The 22325-nt window shown below is 43.3% G+C and overlaps 1 protein-coding gene across 1 annotated transcript in view; it reads left to right on the forward strand.

The window, feature by feature from the left end:
- oxr1a (oxidation resistance 1a) overlaps positions 1-22325 on the forward strand; it is a 451468-nt gene that overhangs the window by 371193 nt on the left and 57950 nt on the right. Inside the window, exon 7 of the mRNA XM_059646345.1 lies at positions 21482-21666. Within this exon, the coding sequence (XP_059502328.1) occupies positions 21482-21666 (185 nt within the window). The remainder of the gene's footprint in view (positions 1-21481; positions 21667-22325) is intronic.

Here is a 22325-nt window from a genome sequence, read left to right on the forward strand (position 1 = left end):
TTGTTACAAAATACAGTGAAAAAGTGTTGTATAGTGTTGCCATTCTCTGGTGTCAGCTTAAAACAGTGAAAGATAAACCAAAACGTAGAATATAAAGACAGAAAAATAAGGAAAAACTGTTCTACTTTACAACCCTCCTTGTTAAGTGCCATGCCATGGGCCACAGGCCTGGTGGCCAGCAATGAGTCTTCTTTGCCAGGCTGCTGCCACTGGAATAAAAGTCGCCGCTGTTCGGCACCATCTTGCCCGCACCAATGCCTTCACCACTACCCTCATCACTATGAGTCCTCATAGCTGCCACCAATGCCACCAGGTACTGCACCAGCCCAAACTTGAGTACGCTTCGGGCCCATCTCTTCGATGTTGCAGCTGGGTCTCGTACTGGGCCCAAACCCACCTTCACTGCTGCCTCCGTGAATCTGTGCTGGATGCAGATGCCGCCAGGAGCCCAAACTTGCATTTGCCGCAGCATCCGTGAGTTGGCGCTAGGATTGCCCCATTAATGCAGAAGCACTTGGGAATATAAGCTCCCTGCTGCCAGGAGTCCGCACTGGACCCATCTCCCGCTGCTGATGCCATCGCCATGACCACATTCTTCATCAAGAGGTAAGTAAATTAGAAGAGAGAAAAGAGAGGAAAAAATAACTCAGAAGGTCGCATTTATTCTGCAGTAAGTCATTGAAATCTAAAATTGTTTGGGATACCGGTTAACCAGCATTCCCAATGGTTGTCAGGCTGCTGGTGGAAGTGGTTATTGTTCACTGCAGGCATGTCAAATGTTCCCACATGCTGCTAGATATGTGGACTCCAGGAAGCATCTTTGTTAATCAAAATGAAGTTTACCTATAGCCTTTTGTTCAAGCTAATGAACCTTATGAAGTATCATCATCTCTCTCACCTGGTTTTATGAAAATGCAATCTTATGCAATTCCTAGTCAATACATTGAGCTTTCAGCACTAATATATCCCTTCAGCTATTTCAGTCTAATTTTATATACGTTTGTATGTATATTCTAACTCTTTATCCTTGATTTATGATGATTTCTAGTTTAAACATTTGTTTAGTTGTGAAGAATCTTATTGTTGCTATAAACATACCTGTCATTAAATCATCTTGTCTTGCAATCATCAGAACAATTTGCAAGAAACAGCAACATAAAAGAAGAACAACATACTAACTGAGAGGACAGAAGAGGAGAGTTTCATAACATTTAAGGTTACGGGCCTAGTATGGAAAAGTGGAACCAGTTTAGGTAGCAGTATATTTTTGGTGTCACAAACTCAATGAGCCACAGGACTTCTTCAGTACAGTTTGATTCTGATTCTAATGCTTATTAGTTGACAAGTGGACTCTAGTAGAGTTGTTGCTATAAAGAATGCACCAGTAAATGATGATGGACAGTTAACTGGCAAGCTTTGCTTTAAATTTAAAGGGAAGATAATTCTGTCAAGATATTGCCTCGAGAAATGAACCAGCAAATGGCTGTCACTATTTTTATCATAGAATACAATCCCTACAGTGTGGAAATAGACCATTTGGCCCAACAGGTACACACTGCCCCTCCAAAGAGCATCCCATCCAGACTCATTCCCCTAACTCCGCATTTCCCATGTCTAACACACCTCAATTACACCTGCTGGGCACTATTGGCAATTTAGCATGGCCAATCCACTTTCCTGCACATCTTTGGACTGTGGGAGGAAACTGGAGCTCCCTGAGGAAACCCACACAGACTTGGGGAGAACTTGCAAACTCCACACAGACAGTCGCCCCAGGCTGGAATTGAACCTGGGTCCCTGATGCTCTGAGGCAGCAGTGCTAACCACTGATCCACTGTGCCGCCCACATTTTGTTGCATTTATGAGCAGTTCTAATTTCTAATGTGGGTGCCACCACTTGCACCATGAGCTGAGCACAGTTCCACACCAACCGAATAGTCCTGGAGTAGCATCAGTTCATCCTTGCATTTATCTGTAATACCCACACAAAATATCTGTGCAGTCAGTGGCACCTCGTACCTTGCTTTCTTGGTATTCTCTCTTGGAAGGAGAGAATACACTGTAACAATCCCTCCTGATGTATATTGCTTCAGCCACTTCAGTCACATAGCAGGTGAACAGAACATTTTTGAGATGGTGACATTGTTGTCAACTCCAGTCTGAACAGATCCCAGAGCACTGATGCCTATGACCAGTGTTGGGTATCCTAAAAGGCATTAAGGTGGGCAAGTCCCCAGGTCTGGATGGCATCTATCCCAGGTTATTGAGGGAAGTGAGAGGGGAAATAGCCAGGGCCTTAACAGATACCTTTGCAGCATCCTTAAACGCGGGTGAGATCCCAGAGGACTGGAGAATTGCTAATGTTATCCCCTTGTTTAAGAAGGGTAGCAGGGATAATCCAGGTAATTATTGACCGGTGAGCCTGATGTCAGTGGTAGGGAAGCTGCTGGAGAAGATACTGAGGGATAGGATCTATTCCCATTTGGAAGAAAATAGGCTTATTAGTGATAGGCAATATGGTATTGTGCAGGGAAGGTCATGCCTTACTAACTTAATAGAATTCTTTGAAGACGTGACAAAGTTGATTGATGAGGGAAAGGTTGTAGATGTCATATACATGCCTTCAGTAAGGCATTTGATAAGGTTCCCCATGGCAGGCTGAAGGAGAAAGTGAAGTCACATGGGGTCCAGGGTGTGCTAGCTAGATGGATAAAAATCTGGCCAGGCAACAGGATACAGAGAGTAGTAGTAGAAGGGAGTTTCTCAAATTGGAGACCTGTGACCAGTGGTGTTCCACAGGGATCTGTGCTGGGACCACTGTTGTTTGTGATATACGTAAGGTGAATAGCCAAGGTCTTTTCCTTGAGGTGGGGGAGTCCAGAAATAGCTGGCATAGATTTAAAGTGAGAGGTAAAAGATTTAAAAGAGCCCTGAAGGGCAACATTTTCACACGGAGGATGGTGCTTGCAGCGAGGAATGTGTAGGTGGTCTGATTAGCAAGTTTGTAGATGACACTAAGATTGGTGGAGTAGCAGATAGTGAAGGGGACTGTCAGAGATTACAGCAGAATATAGATAGATTGGAGAGTTGGGCAGATAAATGGCAGATGGAGTTGAATCCGGGCAAATGCGAGGTGATGCGTTTTGGAAGATCCATTTCAAGAGCAAACTATACAGTAAATAGAAAGGTCCTGGGGAAAATTGATGTACAGAGAGATCCAGGTGTTCAGGTCCATTGTTCCCTGAAGGTGGCAACGCAGGTCAATAGGGTAGTCAAAAAGGCATACGGCATGCTTTCCATCATTGGACGGGGTATTGAGTACAAGAGTTTGCAGGTCATGTTACAGTTGTATAAGACTTTGGTTTGGCCACATTTAGAGTACTGCGTACAATTCTGGCCACCACATTACCAAAAGGATGTGGATGCTTTGGAGCGGGTGCAGAGGAGGTTCACCAGGATGTCGCCTGGTATGGAGGGTGCTAACTATGAAGAAAGGTTGAGTAGATTAGGATTATTTTCGTTAGAAATACGGAGATTCGGGGGGACCTGATTGAGGTCTACAAAATCATGAGGGGTATAGACAAGGTGGATAGCAAAAAGCTTTTTTCCAGAGTGGGGAACTCAATTACTAGGGGTTATAAGTTCAAAGTGAGAGGAGGAAAGTTTATGGGTGATATGCGTGGAAAGCTCTTTACGCAGAGGCTGGTGGGTGCCTGGAACGCGTTGCCAGTGGAGGCGGTAGATGCAGACATGGATGGGCAGGGAGCAAAGGGATACAGACCCTTAGAAAATCGATGATAGGCTTAGACAGAGGATCTCGATCGGTGTAGGCTTGGAGGGCCGAAGAGCCTGTTCCTGTGCTGTAATTTTCTTTGTTGTTCTTTGTTCTTTGACCACAACTCCTTTTATAGCAGAACCATCCTCTCTTTATGCTATGGGTGGAATGTTTCTAGCCACATATTGCAAAGTTTGGAGAGTGCTGTTGGAAACTGGGAGCACTGCACCCAGAGCACTGAATGAGTTCACAGACACGTGGCGACCGCCACATGGGTCAGAGGCAAGACCAACTGAGGCATCCTCCCCACGATGGCCAGCTAGTTAGCTGTTGTCCGAGGCCAAGAAAGAACCTGCAGAATGAGGGAATGGTGATAGCTGTGCATGGATTGGTGGCATATGTGGATGCTAAAGCTGGGTTGTGGGAAATCTGAGGCAGGAGAGGAGTTGTCGCTGAGAGCAAGCAATGCCATTAACACGAGAACATGGTTAGTCCTGGGAGATTTGGCTGTCAGCAATACAGATGTCATCTTGCTGCCAAACCAGTACTTAATGCACTGAACAAATTGACAGAGAGGAGGCAAATGTGTTAGCTCAAATAGCACTCATCTCACTAATGTTCCTTACTTTAATATTGAATGGTGAGTAATAATCAAATAGAGGTTTTTGGAACAAGGATGGCATTGGGTAGGGTTGATAAGAGAAACTATTTGCTTGTGGAGAAAGTCAAAACAATGAGACACTACCAATTTAAGGTGGAGCTGGAGGAATGCTACAGGTCAGGCAGCATTAGAGGAGCAGGAGAATTGACATTTTGGGCCTGGACCCTTCTTCAGGACCTATCATCAGAACTCTAGGCCTGAAACTTTGACTCTCCTGCTCCTGTGATGCTGTCTGACCTGCTGTGTTCATCCGATTCCACACTGTATTGACTCTGACTCCAGCATCTGCAGTTCTTGCTATGTCCGATTTCAGGTGGCTCATTTAAGAGTGAAGTGTGGAAATGCATTTCCATACAAAGACAACGTGAATGCGCATTGCTGATCTAAAACCCCTTAGGTGCTGACTTCCTTACAATTTTGTGAATTAAATGCAGAGAATTTTCTAATGACTTGGACGAGGGAATTGAAGGATGGGTCAGCAAGTTTGCAGACGACACAAAGGTCGGAGGTGTCGTTGACAGTGTAGAGGGCTGTTGTAGGCTGCAGCGGGACATTGACAGGATGCAGAGATGGGCTGAGAGGTGGCAGATGGAGTTCAACCTGGATAAATGCGAGGTGATGCATTTTGGAAGGTCGAATTTGAAAGCTGAGTACAGGATTAAGGATAGGATTCTTGGCAGCGTGGAGGAACAGAGGGATCTTGGTGTGCAGATACATAGATCCCTTAAAATGGCCACCCAAGTGGACAGGGTTGTTAAGAAAGCATATGGTGTTTTGGCTTTCATTAACAGGGGGATTGAGTTTAAGAGTCGTGAGATCTTGTTGCAGCTCTATAAAACTTTGGTTAGACCGCACTTGGAATACTGCGTCCAGTTCTGGGCGCCCTGTTATAGGAAAGATGTGGATGCTTTGGAGAGGGTTCAGAGGAGGTTTACCAGGATGCTGCCTGGACTGGAGGGCTTATCTTATGAAGAGAGGTTGACTGAGCTCGGTCTCTTTTCATTGGAGAAAAGGAGGAGGAGAGGGGACCTAATTGAGGTATACAAGATAATGAGAGGCATAGATAGAGTCGATAGCCAGAGACTATTTCCCAGGGCAGAAATGGCTAGCACGAGGGGTCATAGTTTTAAGCTGGTTGGTGGAAAGTATAGAGGGGATGTCAGAGGCAGGTTCTTTACGCAGAGAGTTGTGAGAGCATGGAATGCGTTGCCAGCAGCAGTTGTGGAAGCAAGGTCATTGGGGTCATTTAAGAGACTGCTGGACATGCATATGGTCACAGAAATTTGAGGGTGCATCCATGAGGATCAATGGTCGGCACAACATTGTGGGCTGAAGGGCCTGTTCTGTGCTGTACTGTTCTATGTTCTATGTTCTAAACGTGTCAAGTCAGATGAAGCAAAAATGAAGCAAAACTTCAATCGGTCATTATCAAATTGAACACTGGAATAGGGTGAGGCCATGGAGTAGTCTCCCTCACTCCTCTGGTTTTAAAATCTCCACTTGTTCTGAGAAAAAAAAATCATAGAATTATAGATTTCCTACCGTGTAGGAAGAGGCTGTTTGTTCATCAAGTCTGCATTGACCTTCCGAAGCGCACCCCACACAGATCCAACTTCCCACACTATCCACATAACCCTACATTTACCATGTCAAATCCGTCTAGCCTGCAAATGCTTGCACACTACGGACAATTTAGCATGGCCAATTTGACCAACCTGCACATCCTTTAGACTATGGGAGGAAACTGGGGCCCCTGTGCAAACCCATGCAAACACGGGAAAAAGTGCAAACTCTGCACAGTCACCAAACACTGGCTTGGAACCTGGATCCCTGGTGCTGTAAGGCAACAGTACTAACCAAATAGAATCCAGAAGTTACATAAAGGTCACCCCTGGAGATGATCCCAGAAAGAAATTGCAAAGCAGAATGCACAGCCTTCACCAACCTCATCTTCAAAGTTATCTTGTTTTACTGTGTCCTTGATCCTACTTGTGTGCTGAGAGATATTTACGTACAGCCTGTGAAAGTTCTTTTCTCATTGTATGTGTTCAAAGTTCCCCTGAGTATGGAGTTGTCAGAAGTAGTTTTGACAGGCTGAATCTTGCAAACTGCGAATTCTTCTGTGCTGACTAAACACAAACTTGATGCTTCCTCTGAAAGCAACATTACAGGAAGGGTTGCCTCAGTTTGTATTTTTTAATCCTTCACTGCTACTCTGAATGACCTCCCAACCTTTCTACCCCCAGCCCTCACTGGCAGTAAATTTGTGGAATGTTTATAGAACAGAATCCACGTCGGCACCTCAGCCAATCCCACTCGCATGCACTTTCCTGATAGACCCGTCTTCTTAATTTGGGTACACCGGAACCCCAGTTGTGTGCTTCATTGTCATTCTCCATGTACTGTCTAAGTAAGGTTATTATTATGACCACAGCAGATGTGACCACAGAGGAGTCTGTGAACTAAATAGATACAAAGGTTAAAACTAGGCACAGATGAAAGCGGAAGAGGGAGGCTTATGTGACGATGAGACGAGATGGCTCAGATGAGGCAATGGAGAATTACAGATTAGCTAGGAAGGATTTAAAGAGAGAGTTAAGAAGAGCAAGGAGGGGACATGAGCAGACATTAGCAGGTAGAATAAAGGAGAATCCTAAAGCTTTCTTTAGGTATGTGAGGAATAAGAGGATGACCAGGGTAGGAATAGGGCCAGTCAAAGACAGAAGTGAGAAGTTGTGTGTGGACCCTGTGGAGATCGGAGAGGTGCTAAACGAATATTTCTAATCTGTTTTCACTCAGGAAAAGGAGAATATTGTAGAGGAGAAGACTGAGTTACGGGCTATTGGAATTGAAAGGATTGAAGTTAGTAAGGAGGAGGTGTTATCAATTCTAGAAGGTGTGAAGGTAGACAAATCCCCTGGGCTGGTTGGGATTTTTCCGAGGATTCTCTGGGAAGCTAGGGAGGAGGTGGCGGAGCCTTTGGCCTTGATCTGAGAGTCCTCATTGTCTGCAGGTTTAGTACCAGAGGACTGGAGGATTGCAAATGTTGTGCCCTTGTTCAAGAAGGGCATTAGAGATGACCCAGGTAATTATAGACCCGTGAGCCTCACGTCTGTTGTCGGAAAAGTTTTGGAAAGGATTATAAGAGAGAGGATTTATAATCATCTAGCAAGCAACAATTTGATTGGAGATAGTCAACATGGATTTGTCAAAGGCAGGTCGTGTCTCACAAACCTCATTGAGTTTTTTGAGAAGGTGACCAAACGTGTGGATGAAGGTAGGGCAGTTGACGTGGTGTACATGGACTTCAGTGAAGCTTTTGATAAGGTTCCACATGGTAGGCTATAGGAGAAAATAGGGAGGCGTGGGATTGAGGGAGATTTAACAGTTTGGATTAGAAACTAGCTTTCTGTAAGAAGGCAACGAGTGGTGGTTGATGGGAAATATTCAGCCTGGAGTCTGGTTACTAGTGGTATGCCTCAAGGATCCGTTTTGGGACCACTGCTGTTTGTCATTTTTATAAATGATTTGGACGCAGGCATGGGTGGATGGGTTAGTAAGTTTGCAGATGACACTAAAGTCGGTGGAGTGGTGGACAGTGTGGAAGAATGGTGCAAGTTGCAGGGAGACTTGGATAAACTGCAGAATTGGGCTGAAAGGTGGCAAATGGAGTTCAATGCAGATAAATGTGAGGTGATTCACTTTGGGAAGAATAATAGGAAGGCAGAATACTGGGTCAGTGGAAAGATTCTTGGTAGTGTGGATGTGCAGAGGGTTCTTGGGGACCATGTACATAGATCCCTGAAAGTTGCCACCCAGGTTGATAAGAAGGCTTACGGTGTGTTAGGTTTTATTGGTAGAGGGATTGAGTTCCGGAGCCGTGATGTCATGCTGCAACTGTAAAAAAACGCTAGTGCGGCCTCACATGGAATATTGCGTGCGGTTCTGGTCGCCCCATTACAGGAAGGATGTAGAAGCATTGGAAAAGGAGATTTACCAGGATGTTGCCTGGTCTGGAGCGAAGGCCTTATGAAGAAAGGCTGAGGGACCTGGGTCTGTTCTCATTGGAGAGAAGAACGCTAAGAGGGGATTTAATAGAGATATTCAAGATGATCAGAGGATTAGATAGGGTGGACAGTGAGAGTCTTTTTCCGAGGATGATGACATCAGCTTGTACGAGGGGGCATAGCTACAAATTGAGGGGTGATAGATTTAAGACAGATGTCAGAGGCAGGTTCTTTACTCAGAGGGTGGTAAGGGCGTGGAACGCCCTGCCTGCTAATGTAGTGAACTTAGCCACATCAGGGGCATTTAAACAGTCCTTGGACAAGCATATGGATAATGATGGGATAGTGCAGGGGGAGGGGCTTAGATTAGTTCGCAGGCTGGCGCAACATCGAGGGCTGAAGGGCCTGTTCTGCGCTGTATTGTTCTATGTTCTGTGTTCTATACTTAGAAGAATTTAAGTTCAAGGTCAGTCTGTTTTCACTAAAGTACTTTACATCCTTGAAGATTTATCTTTGATGTACAGGGATTAAAACTTACAAGTCAGAAGTTAGTTTTTGGTACCAGCTTATGCAATTGAATAGTTGAAGGTTTCTCCCATACATGAACTGAGCTGAAGATATGTTGGGAGAAAGTGAAAGGCTCTTTTCATTTCAGTTTGATAACATATGGCACTTTTTGCCCCTTTGTGGTTTGGTAGTCCATCAGTTGGCTGTCATGCTCTATCTCATGGCAAGAATCCTTTCTGTTTGGTGTGCCTCTGTTTTTCTTGGGTTTCTGTTCAATGTCATGTCCCACAATCTGACTGATTGTAGTCGTTTTGTTTTGGTTGCAATCCTAGCTTTGATGAGTCATTATTCCACAAAGCAAAATCAGCTAAGTTTTGGATGGATTGATGGCATTTCAAGTTAATAAGGCTCCAGGACCAAATGAAATGCGTCCAAGGATTTTGAAGGAAGTGACCTTAGAGAGGCACTAGCCATAATTTTTCAGTTTTCCCTGGGCTTTTGGGAGGTATCAGAAGACTGGAGGTTTGCAGTGAAGAAAAGTTGTAAGGATGATCCCAGCAATTACAAACCAATCAGTTCAACTTCAGTGGTGATAAATCTAGAAAAAATTATCAGGATAGAATAGTCACATGGAAGATGATAGGTTGATTAGGAAGAGTCTGCATGCGGTTATCAAAGGAAGTTCATGTTAAATTAATTTGCTGGAGATTTTTGAAGATGTACGGAAACGGTTGAAGAGGGTAATGCTGTTGATGTGGCATACATGAATTTTGAGAAGTCGCTTGATACACTGCCACACAACAGACTTGAGGAAAGTTTATAGGTAATGGTATAAAAGGTACCGTAACAACATGGATATAAATTGGCTGATAGGAAACAGTTTAGTGGTTGGTAGGAGTAAGATTTATAATGGAGTTCTCCAGGGGTCGGTTATGGGGCCTTTGTTTTTCCTGATACATATTAATGAGCTGAATCTTAGTGTGTAGGGGACAAAATTGAATTTTATACATGACATGAAAACTGAAAGAATTGTGAACTGAGAGGAGGACAGCATGAAACTCCAAAAGGACATTGACAATTTGGTCGAGTAGGCATGCAGGTGATGGATGAGGTTCTCTACGAAGAAGTGAGGTTTGGCAGGAAGAATAATTAAAAGACAATACAAACGAGGGGTTGGGGTTACAATTCTAAAGTCAGTGCAGGAGCCGATGGTATTTGCGCGTCTATGTGCCCACATTGACAACAGCAAGGAACGCGGAGACAGCAGTAAATAAAGCGTACAGTATCTTTGGCTTTAGTTCATCATCATCATCATCATGGAATCCCTACAGTGTAGAAACAGGCCCTTTGGCCCAAGAAGTCCACACCGACCCTCAGAGCACCCACCTAAACCCATCCTCGTATCAGCCACCTAATCTACACATCCCTGAACACCACAGGCAATTTAGCATGGCCAATCTACTTAGCCTGCACATCTTCGGACAGTGAGAGGAAACTGGAGCATATGGAAGAAACCCATGCAGACACTGAGAGAATGTGCAAACTTGACACAGACAGTCGCCCAAGGGTGGAATTGAACCCGGGCCCCTAGTGCTGCGAGGCAGCAGTGATGACCACTGGGCTACTGTACTGCACTAAATAGAGACATAGAATACAAGAGAAAGGTGATGATGTTGAACTTTTATAAGACACTTGTCAGACCTCAGCTGGAGTATTGTGTAGAGTTGTGGATGCCACGTCGTAGGAACGATCTGAATGCATTCGATAGAGGGCAAAAATGATTTACAAAAATAGCTCCAGGAATGAAGAACTTCAGTTATGAGGTTAGATTGAAGAAGTTGGAACTGTTCTCCTTGGACAGAAGAAGACTGAGAAGAAATTTGATGGAAGTTTTCAAAATCATGAGCAGGTGAGATAGGGAGGAACTGTTTCTGAAAGGAACTCGTCATAAAAAGAGCACAAATGAGAGTGCACTGAATAGAATCCAAAAGTTACACAAAGGTCACCCCTGGAGATGATTCCTGAAAGATACTGCAAAACAGAATGCACTCCCTTCACCAGCCTCATCTTCAAAGTTATCTTGTCTTACTATCTCCTTGACCCTACTTGTGCGCTAAGAGATATTTACCCATAACCTGTGAAAGTGATGTGCAAAAATAGCAAAGGTAATGTGATAAAAATAAGCAAATTAAGCATAGAAATAGAACATGGAACATTACAGCACAGTACAGGCCCTTCGGCCCTCGATGTTGTGCCGACCTGCCATACCTATCTCAAGCCCATCTAACCTACACTATTCCATGTACGTCCATATGCTTATCCAATGACGACTTAAATGTGCCTAAAGTTGGCGAATCTACTACCATTGCAGGCAAAGTGTTCCATTCCCTTACTACTCTCTGAGTATAGAAACTACCTCTGACATCTGTCCTATATCTTTCACCCCTCAATTTAAAGCTATGCCCCCTCGTGCTCGCCGTCACCATCCTAGGAAAAAGGCTGTCCCTATCCATCCTGTCTAACCCTCTGATTATTTTATATGTTTCAGTTAAGTCACCTCTCAACCTTCTTCTCTCTGATGAAAACAGCCTCCAGTCCCTCAGCCTTTCCTCGTAAGACCTTCCCTCTATACCAGGCAACATCCTAGTAAATCTCCTCTGCACCCTTTCCAAAGCTTCCATATCCTTCTTATAATGCGGTGACCAGAACTGTACACAATATTCCAAGTGCGGCCGTTTTGTACAGCTTCACCATAACCTCTTGGTTCCGGAACTCGATCCCTCTATTAATAAAAGCTAAAACACTGTATGCCTTCTTAACAGCCCTGTCAACCTGGTTGGCAACTTTCAAGGATCTGTGTACATGGACACCGAGATCTCTCTGCTCATCTACACTATCAAGAATCGTACCATTAGCCCAGTACTTTGCCTTCTGGTTATTCCTACCAAAGTGCATCACCTCACACTTGTCTGCATTAAACTCCATTTGCCACCTCTCAGCCCAGCTCTGCAGCTTATCTATGTCTCTCTGCAACGTGCAGGCATCCTTCGTCACTATCCACAACTCCACCGACCTTAGTGTCGTCTGCAAATTTACTAACCCATCCTTCTACACCCTCATCCAGGTCATTTATAAAAATGACAAACAGCAGTGGACAGTAGTAACTGGTCTCCAGGATGAACATTTCCCATCAACTACCACCCTCTGTCTTCTTTCAGCAGGCCAATTTCCGATCCAAAATAGTGTATGGAATCCATTGCTTGGAAAAATTGTGGAAGCAGGTTCAAATGAGCTAATTCAAGAGGGCATTTGAGGACTATTTGAGTAGAAACACTGTGCAAGAATACAGGGACACAGTAGGAATTTGGCGCTAGATAATGATCATTTGAAAAGCTGGTGCAGGCACACTTATCATATTTCTGAGATTTTGGGAAGAACTTGGCTATTACCGGAGTAAATGGAAGAGTTTAGATATGAGTCTGACCAACAGTGTCTGTTTCTGGAAATGCCCAGAGTTCGATCCTCTATAATGTTATTCTTAAAAGTTCTGCTGCTGAATTGTTCTGGTTTTGGATTCTTATACAGATTTCCATCCATAAGGTCTATGATGTGATGTTATTGATGATTCTTTACACCCTTTTTTTCAAATTATTCCAAATCTACAGCTTACCTTCTTATCAGAAATATCTTCCATGTTACATTTGGCATTGACTGTCTCTTTGAAGACGCAGCTTTCCTATGTTGTAATTAACTCCTTAAATTCTTCAGTAGGGCAATTATTTTTCTTTATGGCGCGAGGCAGTTAACCAATCCAACAGGTGTCGAAACAGTTTTGTTCATCTAGCTTCAACTCTCTCTTTTCCCAGGCATGGATAATTGTTTTCACTCCCTATGTAACAGTTTGTCTGGAATAGATTATTAAGCTTCTGTTTATATGTAACACTTTATAACTGTTTATGGATTGGAACAATCAGTGTCATAGCCATACAGCACGGAAACAGACCCTTCAGTCTAACCAGTCCATGTCAACCAAATCCCAAACCAAACTCACCTACCTCTAAACATGACTTATTCATGTATGGATCTAAATGTCTTTTTTTAGATACATAAAACTGTACACACATTCACCACTTCTGGAAATTCATTCCACACACGAACCATACTCTCTGTAAAAAAAAAAAGTGTATTGCCCCATATCTTTTTAAAATCTTTCTCCTGTCATCTTTAAAAAATGTGCCCTCTTATTGTGAAATCCCCCCATCCTGGGGGAAAAAGACACCTGACATGTACCTTATCTATAACCCTTATTATTTTATAAACCTTTTTAAGGTTACCTCTCAACCCCCTACGCTCCAGTGAAAAAAAAATCCCAGCCTGTCCTTATTACCCAACCCTCCATTCCTGGCAACATCCTGGTAAATCTCTTCTCAACCCTCTTCAGTTTAATAATATCCTTCCAACATCAGGGAGAGTGGAACTGGACGCCCTTCTCCAGAAGAGGCCTCACCAACATCTTTTATAACCTCAACATGACGTCTCAACTCCTATACTTAAAGCTCCAAGCAGTAAAGGCAAGTGTTCCGTTTAACCACCCTATCTGTATGTGATGCAAACTTCAAAGAATTATGTACCTGAACTTTTAAGTTTCTCTGTTCTACAACAGCATCCAAGGCCATAGTTTTAATTGTATAAGACTTGTCTTTGTTTTACTAAAATGTTTTACCTCATTTATTCAAATTAAACTTTATCTGACCACTCTTCATCCCATTGATCCAATTATAGTCATAGAGTCATGCAGCACAGAAACAGACCCGTCGGTCTAACCAGCCCTGGCAGAACATTATCCCAAACTAAAACTAGTCCCACCTGCCTGCTCCTGGCCAATATCCTCCAAACCTTTCCTATTTATATGTCTATCCAAATGTCTTTAAACATTGTAATTGTACCCACAATTGTCACTTCCTCAGGAAGTATATTCCACATGTGTATACCCTCTGGTAAAAAAAATTGCTTTGTCTTTTTTAAGTCAAGATCTCTTTGAAATCTTAGGTAACCAGCTTCACTGTGTACTATACCACCAATCATGGTGTTCATGTGCAAAATTACTAACCATGCTTTCTATATTCTCATCTAAATTATTTATATAAATGACAAACAAAAGTGGACCCAGCACTGGTGCCTGTGGAACACTGCTGGTCACAAGCCTCCTATCCAAAAAACAACCCTCCACGATCATACCTTGTTTCCTGCCGTTAAGGCAATTTGATCCAATTGGCAAGCTCCCCCTGAATCCCATGTGAGCTAATGTTACCATTTAGTCAACAATGTGGACCTTATCAGAAGTTTTGCTAAAGTCCAAGTAAACAATATCTATGATTAAAGTGATGATTAAAATTCTGAAGTTGTAATTGCATGGACATGACTGCTATTTTTTCTTCAAAACAAAGCTTTTCCTGATTGTTATGGTTTTGTTTTGCAACAGCAGTCAGGGCTGTAGAGAAAGTCAGTGTAGGAGCATAAACCCTGCATTTACCCTGTTTAATCCTGTTGGAATTTTATAAGTCACTTTGAGATTCCTCACTTATGAACTCCAGCAAAAACAATCATAACCTAATTTCTCCTTATACTTTAGTTCTGCCATCCCCAGAATCAGCCTGGTAAACCTTCGCTGCGAGAGCATCCTTCCTCAGAAAAGGAGACCAAACCTGCCCAAAATATTTTAAGTGTGGCCTCATCAAGGTCCTGTATTACTGCAGCTACACATCCCTGCTTCTGTGCTTGAACCCTCTCGCGATGAAGTCCAGCATACCATTTGCCACCCTTACGGCCTGCTGCACCTGCATGCTTACCTTCAGCAACTGGTGCACAAGGACACTCAAGCCCTACTGCATACTCTCCTCTCCCAATTTACAGCCATTGACGTGATAATCTGCCTTGGTTTTGCTTCCAAAGTGAAAAACCTCCCATTTGTCGGAAGTTATACTGCGTCTGCCATTGATTGCGGATTCACCCAACCTGTCCAAGTGGTGCTGAAGGATCTCTGCATCCTTGCCACAGTTCACCCTCCCACCCAACTTGGTATCATCAGCAAACTTTGAGGTCACATTTTGTTCCCTCATCCAAGTTATTAATACATATAATGAATAGCTGGGGTCCCACCAATGCATCCACTATGTCTAGAGCAACTTTCTTAAGTATTCTGGGATGTAGATTATGAAGCCCTGGGGATTTATGTGCCTTCAATTCCATTAAATGCCCAACATCATTTCTGTACTGATATTGATCTCTCTCAATTCTTCCCTCTCTCTAAATCTTTGCATTCTCCAACATTTCTGGTATCTGACCTGTGTCCTCTTCTGTGCAGACAGAACCAAAGAATGTATTCATTTGCTCAACTATTTTTTTTTCCCCACTATATATTCCTCCATTTCTGTCTGTAGGGGACCTACATTTGTCTTCACCAATCTCTTTGCCTTCACGTATCTATTAGAATCTCTTCAGTGACAGTCTTTACATTCCCCGCAAGCTTACTTTCGTACTGTATTTTCCTCTTCTTAATCAATCCCTTGGTCCTTCTTTGCTACATTCTAAACTGCTCCCAGTCCTAAGATATTATTTTTCTTGGCCAACCTGTGCACTTCTTCCTTGCATCAGATACTATCTGTAATTTTGTTCGTTAGCCATGGATTGGCCCTCTCAACCAATTTTGCTTTTGTGACAGACAGGAATAAACAGTTGTTGCAGTTCCCTGTGCGTTCCTTGAATGTTTCCGATGACCTATCCACTGTCATCCCTTTAAGTAACTCTCCTCAATCTGTCAAGGCCAACTGAAGCCTCATATCTTGATAGTTTCCTTTATTAAAATTCAGCACCCTAGTCTCTAAATTAACGATCTCGCTCTCCATCTTGATTAAAAAATATTCTATTGTGTTATGGTCACTCATACCCAAAGGGTCTTGCACAACTAGATTGGCAATGATTCCCGTCTCATTACTCAGTACCCAGTCCAAGATGGCGTGCTCTCTAATTGGTTCCTCCACAAATTGATCAAGAAAATCATGATGTATAAACTCCAGGGATTCCTCCTCTATAGCGTTGTGGCTAATTTGATTTGCCAAATCTACATGCAGATTAAAATCACGCATGATCATCAATATTTCCTTATCGCATTCATCTCTAATTTCCTGTTTAATGCCATTCCCAACATCACTGCAGTTTGCGTGTGTCTGTACATAACACCCACTAATGTTTTTTGCCCCCTTGGCATTTCTCAACTCTACCCATGCAGACTCCACATTGTCAGCTAATATCCTCTCTCACTATGGTGTTCATTTCTTCTTTAACCAGCAATACCACTCCTCCACCTTTTTCCTTTTTGCCTGTCCTTCCTAAATACTGAAAACCCTGGTCACCCTGCAGCCTGTCTCTAATCCCAATTATATTGTACCTGTTTACATCTATCTGTATGTCAACTTTCCTACTCCTCTGATGCTGTCTAGCCTGCTGTGTGCCTCCAGCTTCACACTGGGTTATCTAAACCTTTAAGCTTGTCTTTTTAACATTGTTTGTCTTGCTCTTAGTTTTCTCAATAGCCCTGTTTGAATTTTGTTCATGGTTTCTCTGTCTATCACTTATTCCCTTTTCTACCACTTTTTTTGTCCTTGTTCCCCCCTTCTCTGATTCCTTACGTAGGTTCCCATTCCTCTGGCCTATTAGTTTAAACCCTCCACAACCGCTGTAGCAAGCACTCCACCAGGCATCATCCCAGTCCTGCCCAGGTGTAACCCATTCAATTTTTACAGGTCCCACCTTACTCAGAACTGGTCCAAATGCGCTAGAAATCTGAAACCCTCCTCCAACACCATGTTTTCAGACACGTATTCATCCAATATATCCTGACATCTCTACCCTGACTAGCACATGGCACCTGTAGTAATCCTGAAATTGACTACCTAGGTGATTTGATTTCTTCTCTTTTTTTCAAGGTCCCTGTATTCTGCTTTTTAGACCTCATCCCTTTTTATTTCTTAAACCTATATTATTTGTACCAATTTTGCCATGACCACTAGCTGCTTACCCTCCTCCTCCAGAATGTCCTGTACCTGCTCCGAGACAACCTTGACCCTAGCACCAGGGAGGATACATACCATCCTGGAGTCTCGATTCAGCCTAAGAAACGCCCGTCTATTCCCCTTACAGTTGAGTCTCCTGTAGCTATTGCTCTGGCACACGTTTTACCCCACCCCTTTGCTGCAGAACCAATTGTGGTGCAACAAGTTTGGCTGTTGCTGCTTTCCCCTGAGAGGTCATTCCCCTCAACGGTGTCCAAAATGGTACATCTGTTTCTCAGGGGAACGGCCACTGTAAATTCCTACACTACCTGCCTATCTCTCTTGCTCTGTCTGGTGGTCACCCATTCTCATCCTGCCCGCAGAGTCTGAGCCTGCGGTGTAACCACCTCTCTATACATGCTACCCATGAAACCCTCTATCTTTACAGATGTTCCACAGTGTCTCCAGTTCTGAAACTCCAGCTCTCAGGAGCTGTAGCTGGAGACACTTCCTACACACATGCTGACCCAGGGTACTGGAACTGAATATTTTGCGTCAGTTTTTACCAGCGAGAAAACTCCAGAAAAAACATTGCTGTTTTAAAAACAGTTCTTGTTACAGAAGAGGATATTTTGGAGGCCCTTGAAAACAAAAAGTTGGACAAATCTTCTGGACCTGATCTGCTGTATCCCATGACTTTATGGGAAGTTAGAGAGGAAATTGCAGAGCCCCTTGCAGAAGAATTTGTATCATTTGTAACTACTGGTGAAGTGCTGGATGACTGGAGAGTGGCTAATGCTGTGCCTTTGTTAAAGAAAGGATGCAAGGAGAAGACTGGGAACAATAGATCTGAGAGTCTGGCTTCAGTAGTGGTTAAGTTGATTATGAAAGATAAGATTTGCCTGCATTTGGAAAGGCAAGGAATGATCAAGGGCAGGTAGCATGGTTTTGTGTGAGGGAAGTCGTGTCTCACAAACATGATTGAGGTTTTCTGAGGAAGTAACCAAGAAAATTGATGAGGGCAGAGCAGTAGACGTTATTTACTTGAACTTCAGTAAAGCCTTTGACAAGGTTCTGCAAGGTGGACTAATTAGTAAAGTTAAATCATGTGGGATTCAGGGTGACCTTACCAATTGGATACAAAATTGGCTTGACGGTAGGAGACAGTGATAGTGGAGGGTTATTTTTTGGACGAGAGGCCAGCCGTGTTCCACAGCCATCAGTGCTGGATCCACTTTTGTTTGTCATTTATATAAATGATTTAGATGAGAATATAGAAAGTATGTTTGCGGATGACACCAAGATTGCTGGTATGTTGGAAGGTGAAGAATGTTATCTATGACTGCAAAGGGATCTTGGTCAATGAGCTGAAGAGTGGTAGGCTGAGTTTAATTTGGATAAATGTGAAGTATTACATTTTGGCAAAAGAAGCAAACTTATACAGTTAAAAGTAGGGCCTTGGGTAGTGTTTTAGAACAGAGACACTTAAGAATTCATAGAACACAAAACAATACAGCGCAGAACAGGCCCTTCGACCCTCGATGTGGCGCCAGCCTGTGAACTGATCTAAGCCCATCCCCCTACACCATCCCATCATCATCCATATGCTTATCCAAGAACTGTTTAAATGCCCCTGATGTGGCTAGGTTCACTACATTAGCAGGCAGGGCATCCCACACCCTTACCACTTTCTGAGTAAAGAACCTGCCTCTGACATCTATCTTAAATCTATCACCCCTCAATGTGTAGCTATGCCCCCTCGTACAAGCTGATCTCATCATCCTCGGAAAAAGACTCTCACTGTCCACCCTATCTAATCCTCTGATCATCTTGTATGTCTCTATTAAAGCTCTTCATAGCCGCCTTCTCTCCAATGAGAACAGACCCAAGTCGCTCAGCCTTTCTTCATAAGGCCTTCGCTCCAGACCAGGCAACATCCTGGTAAATCTCCTCTGCACCTTTTCCAATGCTTCCACATCCTTCCTGTAATGGGGCGACCAGAACTGCTCGCAATATTCCGAGTGAGGCCGCACTAGCGTTTTTTACAGTTGCAGCATGACATCACGGCTCCAGAACTCAATCCCTCTACCAATAAAACCTAACACACCGTAAGCCTTCTTAACAGCACTATCAACCTGGGTGGCAACTTTCAGGGATCTATGTACATGGTCCCCAAGAACCCTCTGCACATCCACACTACCAAGAATCTTTCCATTGACCAGTATTCTGCCTTCCTATTATTCTTCCCAAAGTGAATCACTTCACATTTATCTGCATTGAACTCCATTTGCCACCTTTCAGCCCAATTCTGCAGTTTATCCAAGTCTCCCTGCAACTTGCACCATTCTTCCACACTGTCCACCACTCCACCGACTTTAGTGTCATCTGCAAACTTACTAACCCATCCACCCATGCCTGCGTCCAAGTCATTTATAAAAATGACAAACAGCAGTGGTCCCAAAACGGATCCTTGAGGCATACCACTAGTAACCAGACTCCAGGCTGAATATTTCCCATCAACCACCACTCGTTGCCTTCTTACAGAAAGCTAGTTTCTAATCCAAACTGTTAAATCTCCCTCAATCCCACGCCTCCCTATTTTCTCCTATAGCCTACCATGTGGAACCTTATCAAAAGCTTCACTGAAGTCCATGAACACCACGTCAACTGCCCTACCTTCATCCACACGTTTGGTCACCTTCTCAAAAAACTCAATGAGGTTTGTGAGACACGACCTGCCTTTGACAAATCCATGTTGACTATCTCCAATCAAATTGTTGCTTGCTAGATGATTATAAATCCTCTCTCTTATAATCCTTTCCAAAACTTTTCCGACAACAGAACGTGAGGTTCACGGGTCTATAATTACCTGAGTCATCTCTAATGCCCTTCTTGAACAAGGGCACAACATTTGCAATCCTCAAGTCCTCTGGTACTAAACCTGCAGACAATGAGGACTCTCAGATCAAGGCCAAAGGCTTCGCAGAGAATCCTCGGAAAAATCCCAACCAGCCCAGGGGATTTATCTACCTTCACACCTTCTAGAATTGATAACACCTAGTTACATAATTCTTTGAAGTCTGCATCACATATAGATAGGATGAGTAAGATGACTTCTAGCGCACTTGCCTTCATTGCTCAGAACTTTTGAGTATATGAGTTTGAATGTCATGTCGAGATTATATAGGATGTTGGTGAGGCCTCTTCTCGAGTACTGTATCCAGTTCTGGTCTCCCTGTTAAAGGAAGGATATTATCAAGCTAGAGAGGATTCAGAAAAGATTTACTAGGATGTTTCCAAGAATAAAGGGTTTAGGTTAAATGGACAGGCTGGATAGGCTGGGATTTTTTTCACTGGAGCATAGGCGGTTGAGAGATGACCTCATCAAGGTTTATAATATAATGAGGGGTATGGATAAGATGAGTGGCAGATGTCTTTTCCCACTGGGGGATTTCAAGATGAGGGGACATTTTTTAAAGTGAGAGTAGAAGATTTTAAAAAGACATGGAGACAGTTTTCTTTAAACAGAATGGGTCATTTGTTATGAACTTCCAGAGGACATGGTGGGTACTGGTACAGTTACAAGACGTTTGGATATTTTCACAAATAAGCAATTTTTGGAGGAATGTGGCAGGTGGGACTCATTTAGTTCGGGAGTCGGTTGGCATACACTGGTTGGACCAAAGCACCTGCTTCCAAGCTGTATGACTGTGACTGTATAACTAAGCAGCCTTGGTGGAATGGAATCTGGGCATCAGTGAGCGGGTTATTGTTGAACAAGCACTGCTTGATGACCCATCTTCCATCACTTTACTGGTGATTGAAAGTAGACCAATCGGGGTAGTCTTTGGCTGGCTTAGATTTATTCTGCTTTTTGTGTGCACAAAATACCTGGGCAATATTTGACATCATGTAAATGCTAGCATTTTCACTATGACATATCATTTTAAGTTTACAGCGTAGTTTAACAGCTTGATGTCTTTCCCTTCCCTCTTGGTGTCTGGTTTGATTCATTTGTAGCCGATAATGCTGCAGTGGGAGTTCAACCTGGGGCCTTCCCACCCATGAGAGGGAGAACTATCCCTGGGAACCACATCAGCTTATGCCTGTGTTTCAGAAGCGCATGAAATATCTCTCTTTTGAGATTATTGGTCACCACAATTGGAAAGTTCCCCAACAGTTAAGAGCCCCCGACCTTAAGCTTAAGTCAATTTTTGGACAGGCAAATGGGACTTCAGCAAATCTCATCCCAAAGGATGGTACCTTAGTGAAGCAGCTTGACTGGCAATACATTGGAGTAGTAGCTATCATTATCTGCTCAGATTCCATTGTAGAGTTTGGCTGCTCAATGTGTACAAACTCTGGCAACTTGGCCATTCAGTGAACTAGAAGTGCACAGAAAGCAGTACCTGGAGTAAGGCAAAGAGACAATATCATGTAAGAGATTTATACAAATGTGCCTGTTTCTTTTCCATTGCAGGGTGCTGTCAGTGGAGTACTTCTTGTGACACCAAACAACATTATGTTTGATCCTCTCAAACATGATCCTCTAATAAAGGAGTGGGGCTGTGAGGAATATGGCATCATGTGTCCCATGGAGGAGGTCCTTTCAGCAGCCATGTACAGTGACATTTTGGACAATAAAGTCAAAGAGCCTTTGCCTGTGTAAGCTGCAATGTTTATTATTCGTGAAATTTATGTTGTGCATGTGTTTGTTGTGAACCATGGTATAATGAAGTTTCCAGGAATGGTAACTAACTTAAGCTGCTATCCATATCCTGCTGAAAGAAGTAAAATGGCTGTCTGGAGGTCCTGTCTTTCTTTGCCCCATCACTGACTGAAAAAGCTGCAGGTTTACTTATTTCAAATGCACCACTTCTGATCAGAATGGATTATTAAGTGATTAATTGTTACTTGCGAACAACAAATTACGTACAGAAGTAGACCATTAAGCCCCTCTAGCCTGTGCTACCATTTAGTAAGATCAGTTTGATCTGATGCTAACGCCGACCCAATAGCTTTGGACTCCCTTGTTAGTCAAGAATCTATTTGTTGCCTTACAAATATTCAATTCTCCTGGCTGCTCGCTGGTGAAGAGAGTTCTCCACACTTCTAACTCTCAGCGAAGCAATTCTCATAATCATTCTCTTAAATGGGAGACTTTTCATTTCCTCACAAAAGGGGAAACATGTTTTTAACACTAACCTTTAAGGGTGAGTCATGTGACCCCCCCTGGTGGCTCAATGATTAACACTCCAACCTCACAGCACCAGGGATCTGGGTTCAGTTCCAGCCTTGAGTGACTGTGTGGTGTTTTGACATTC

The sequence above is a fragment of the Stegostoma tigrinum genome, chromosome 5, assembly GCF_030684315.1.
Source record: "Stegostoma tigrinum isolate sSteTig4 chromosome 5, sSteTig4.hap1, whole genome shotgun sequence".
In the NCBI taxonomy this organism is placed as follows: Eukaryota; Metazoa; Chordata; class Chondrichthyes; order Orectolobiformes; family Stegostomatidae; genus Stegostoma; species Stegostoma tigrinum.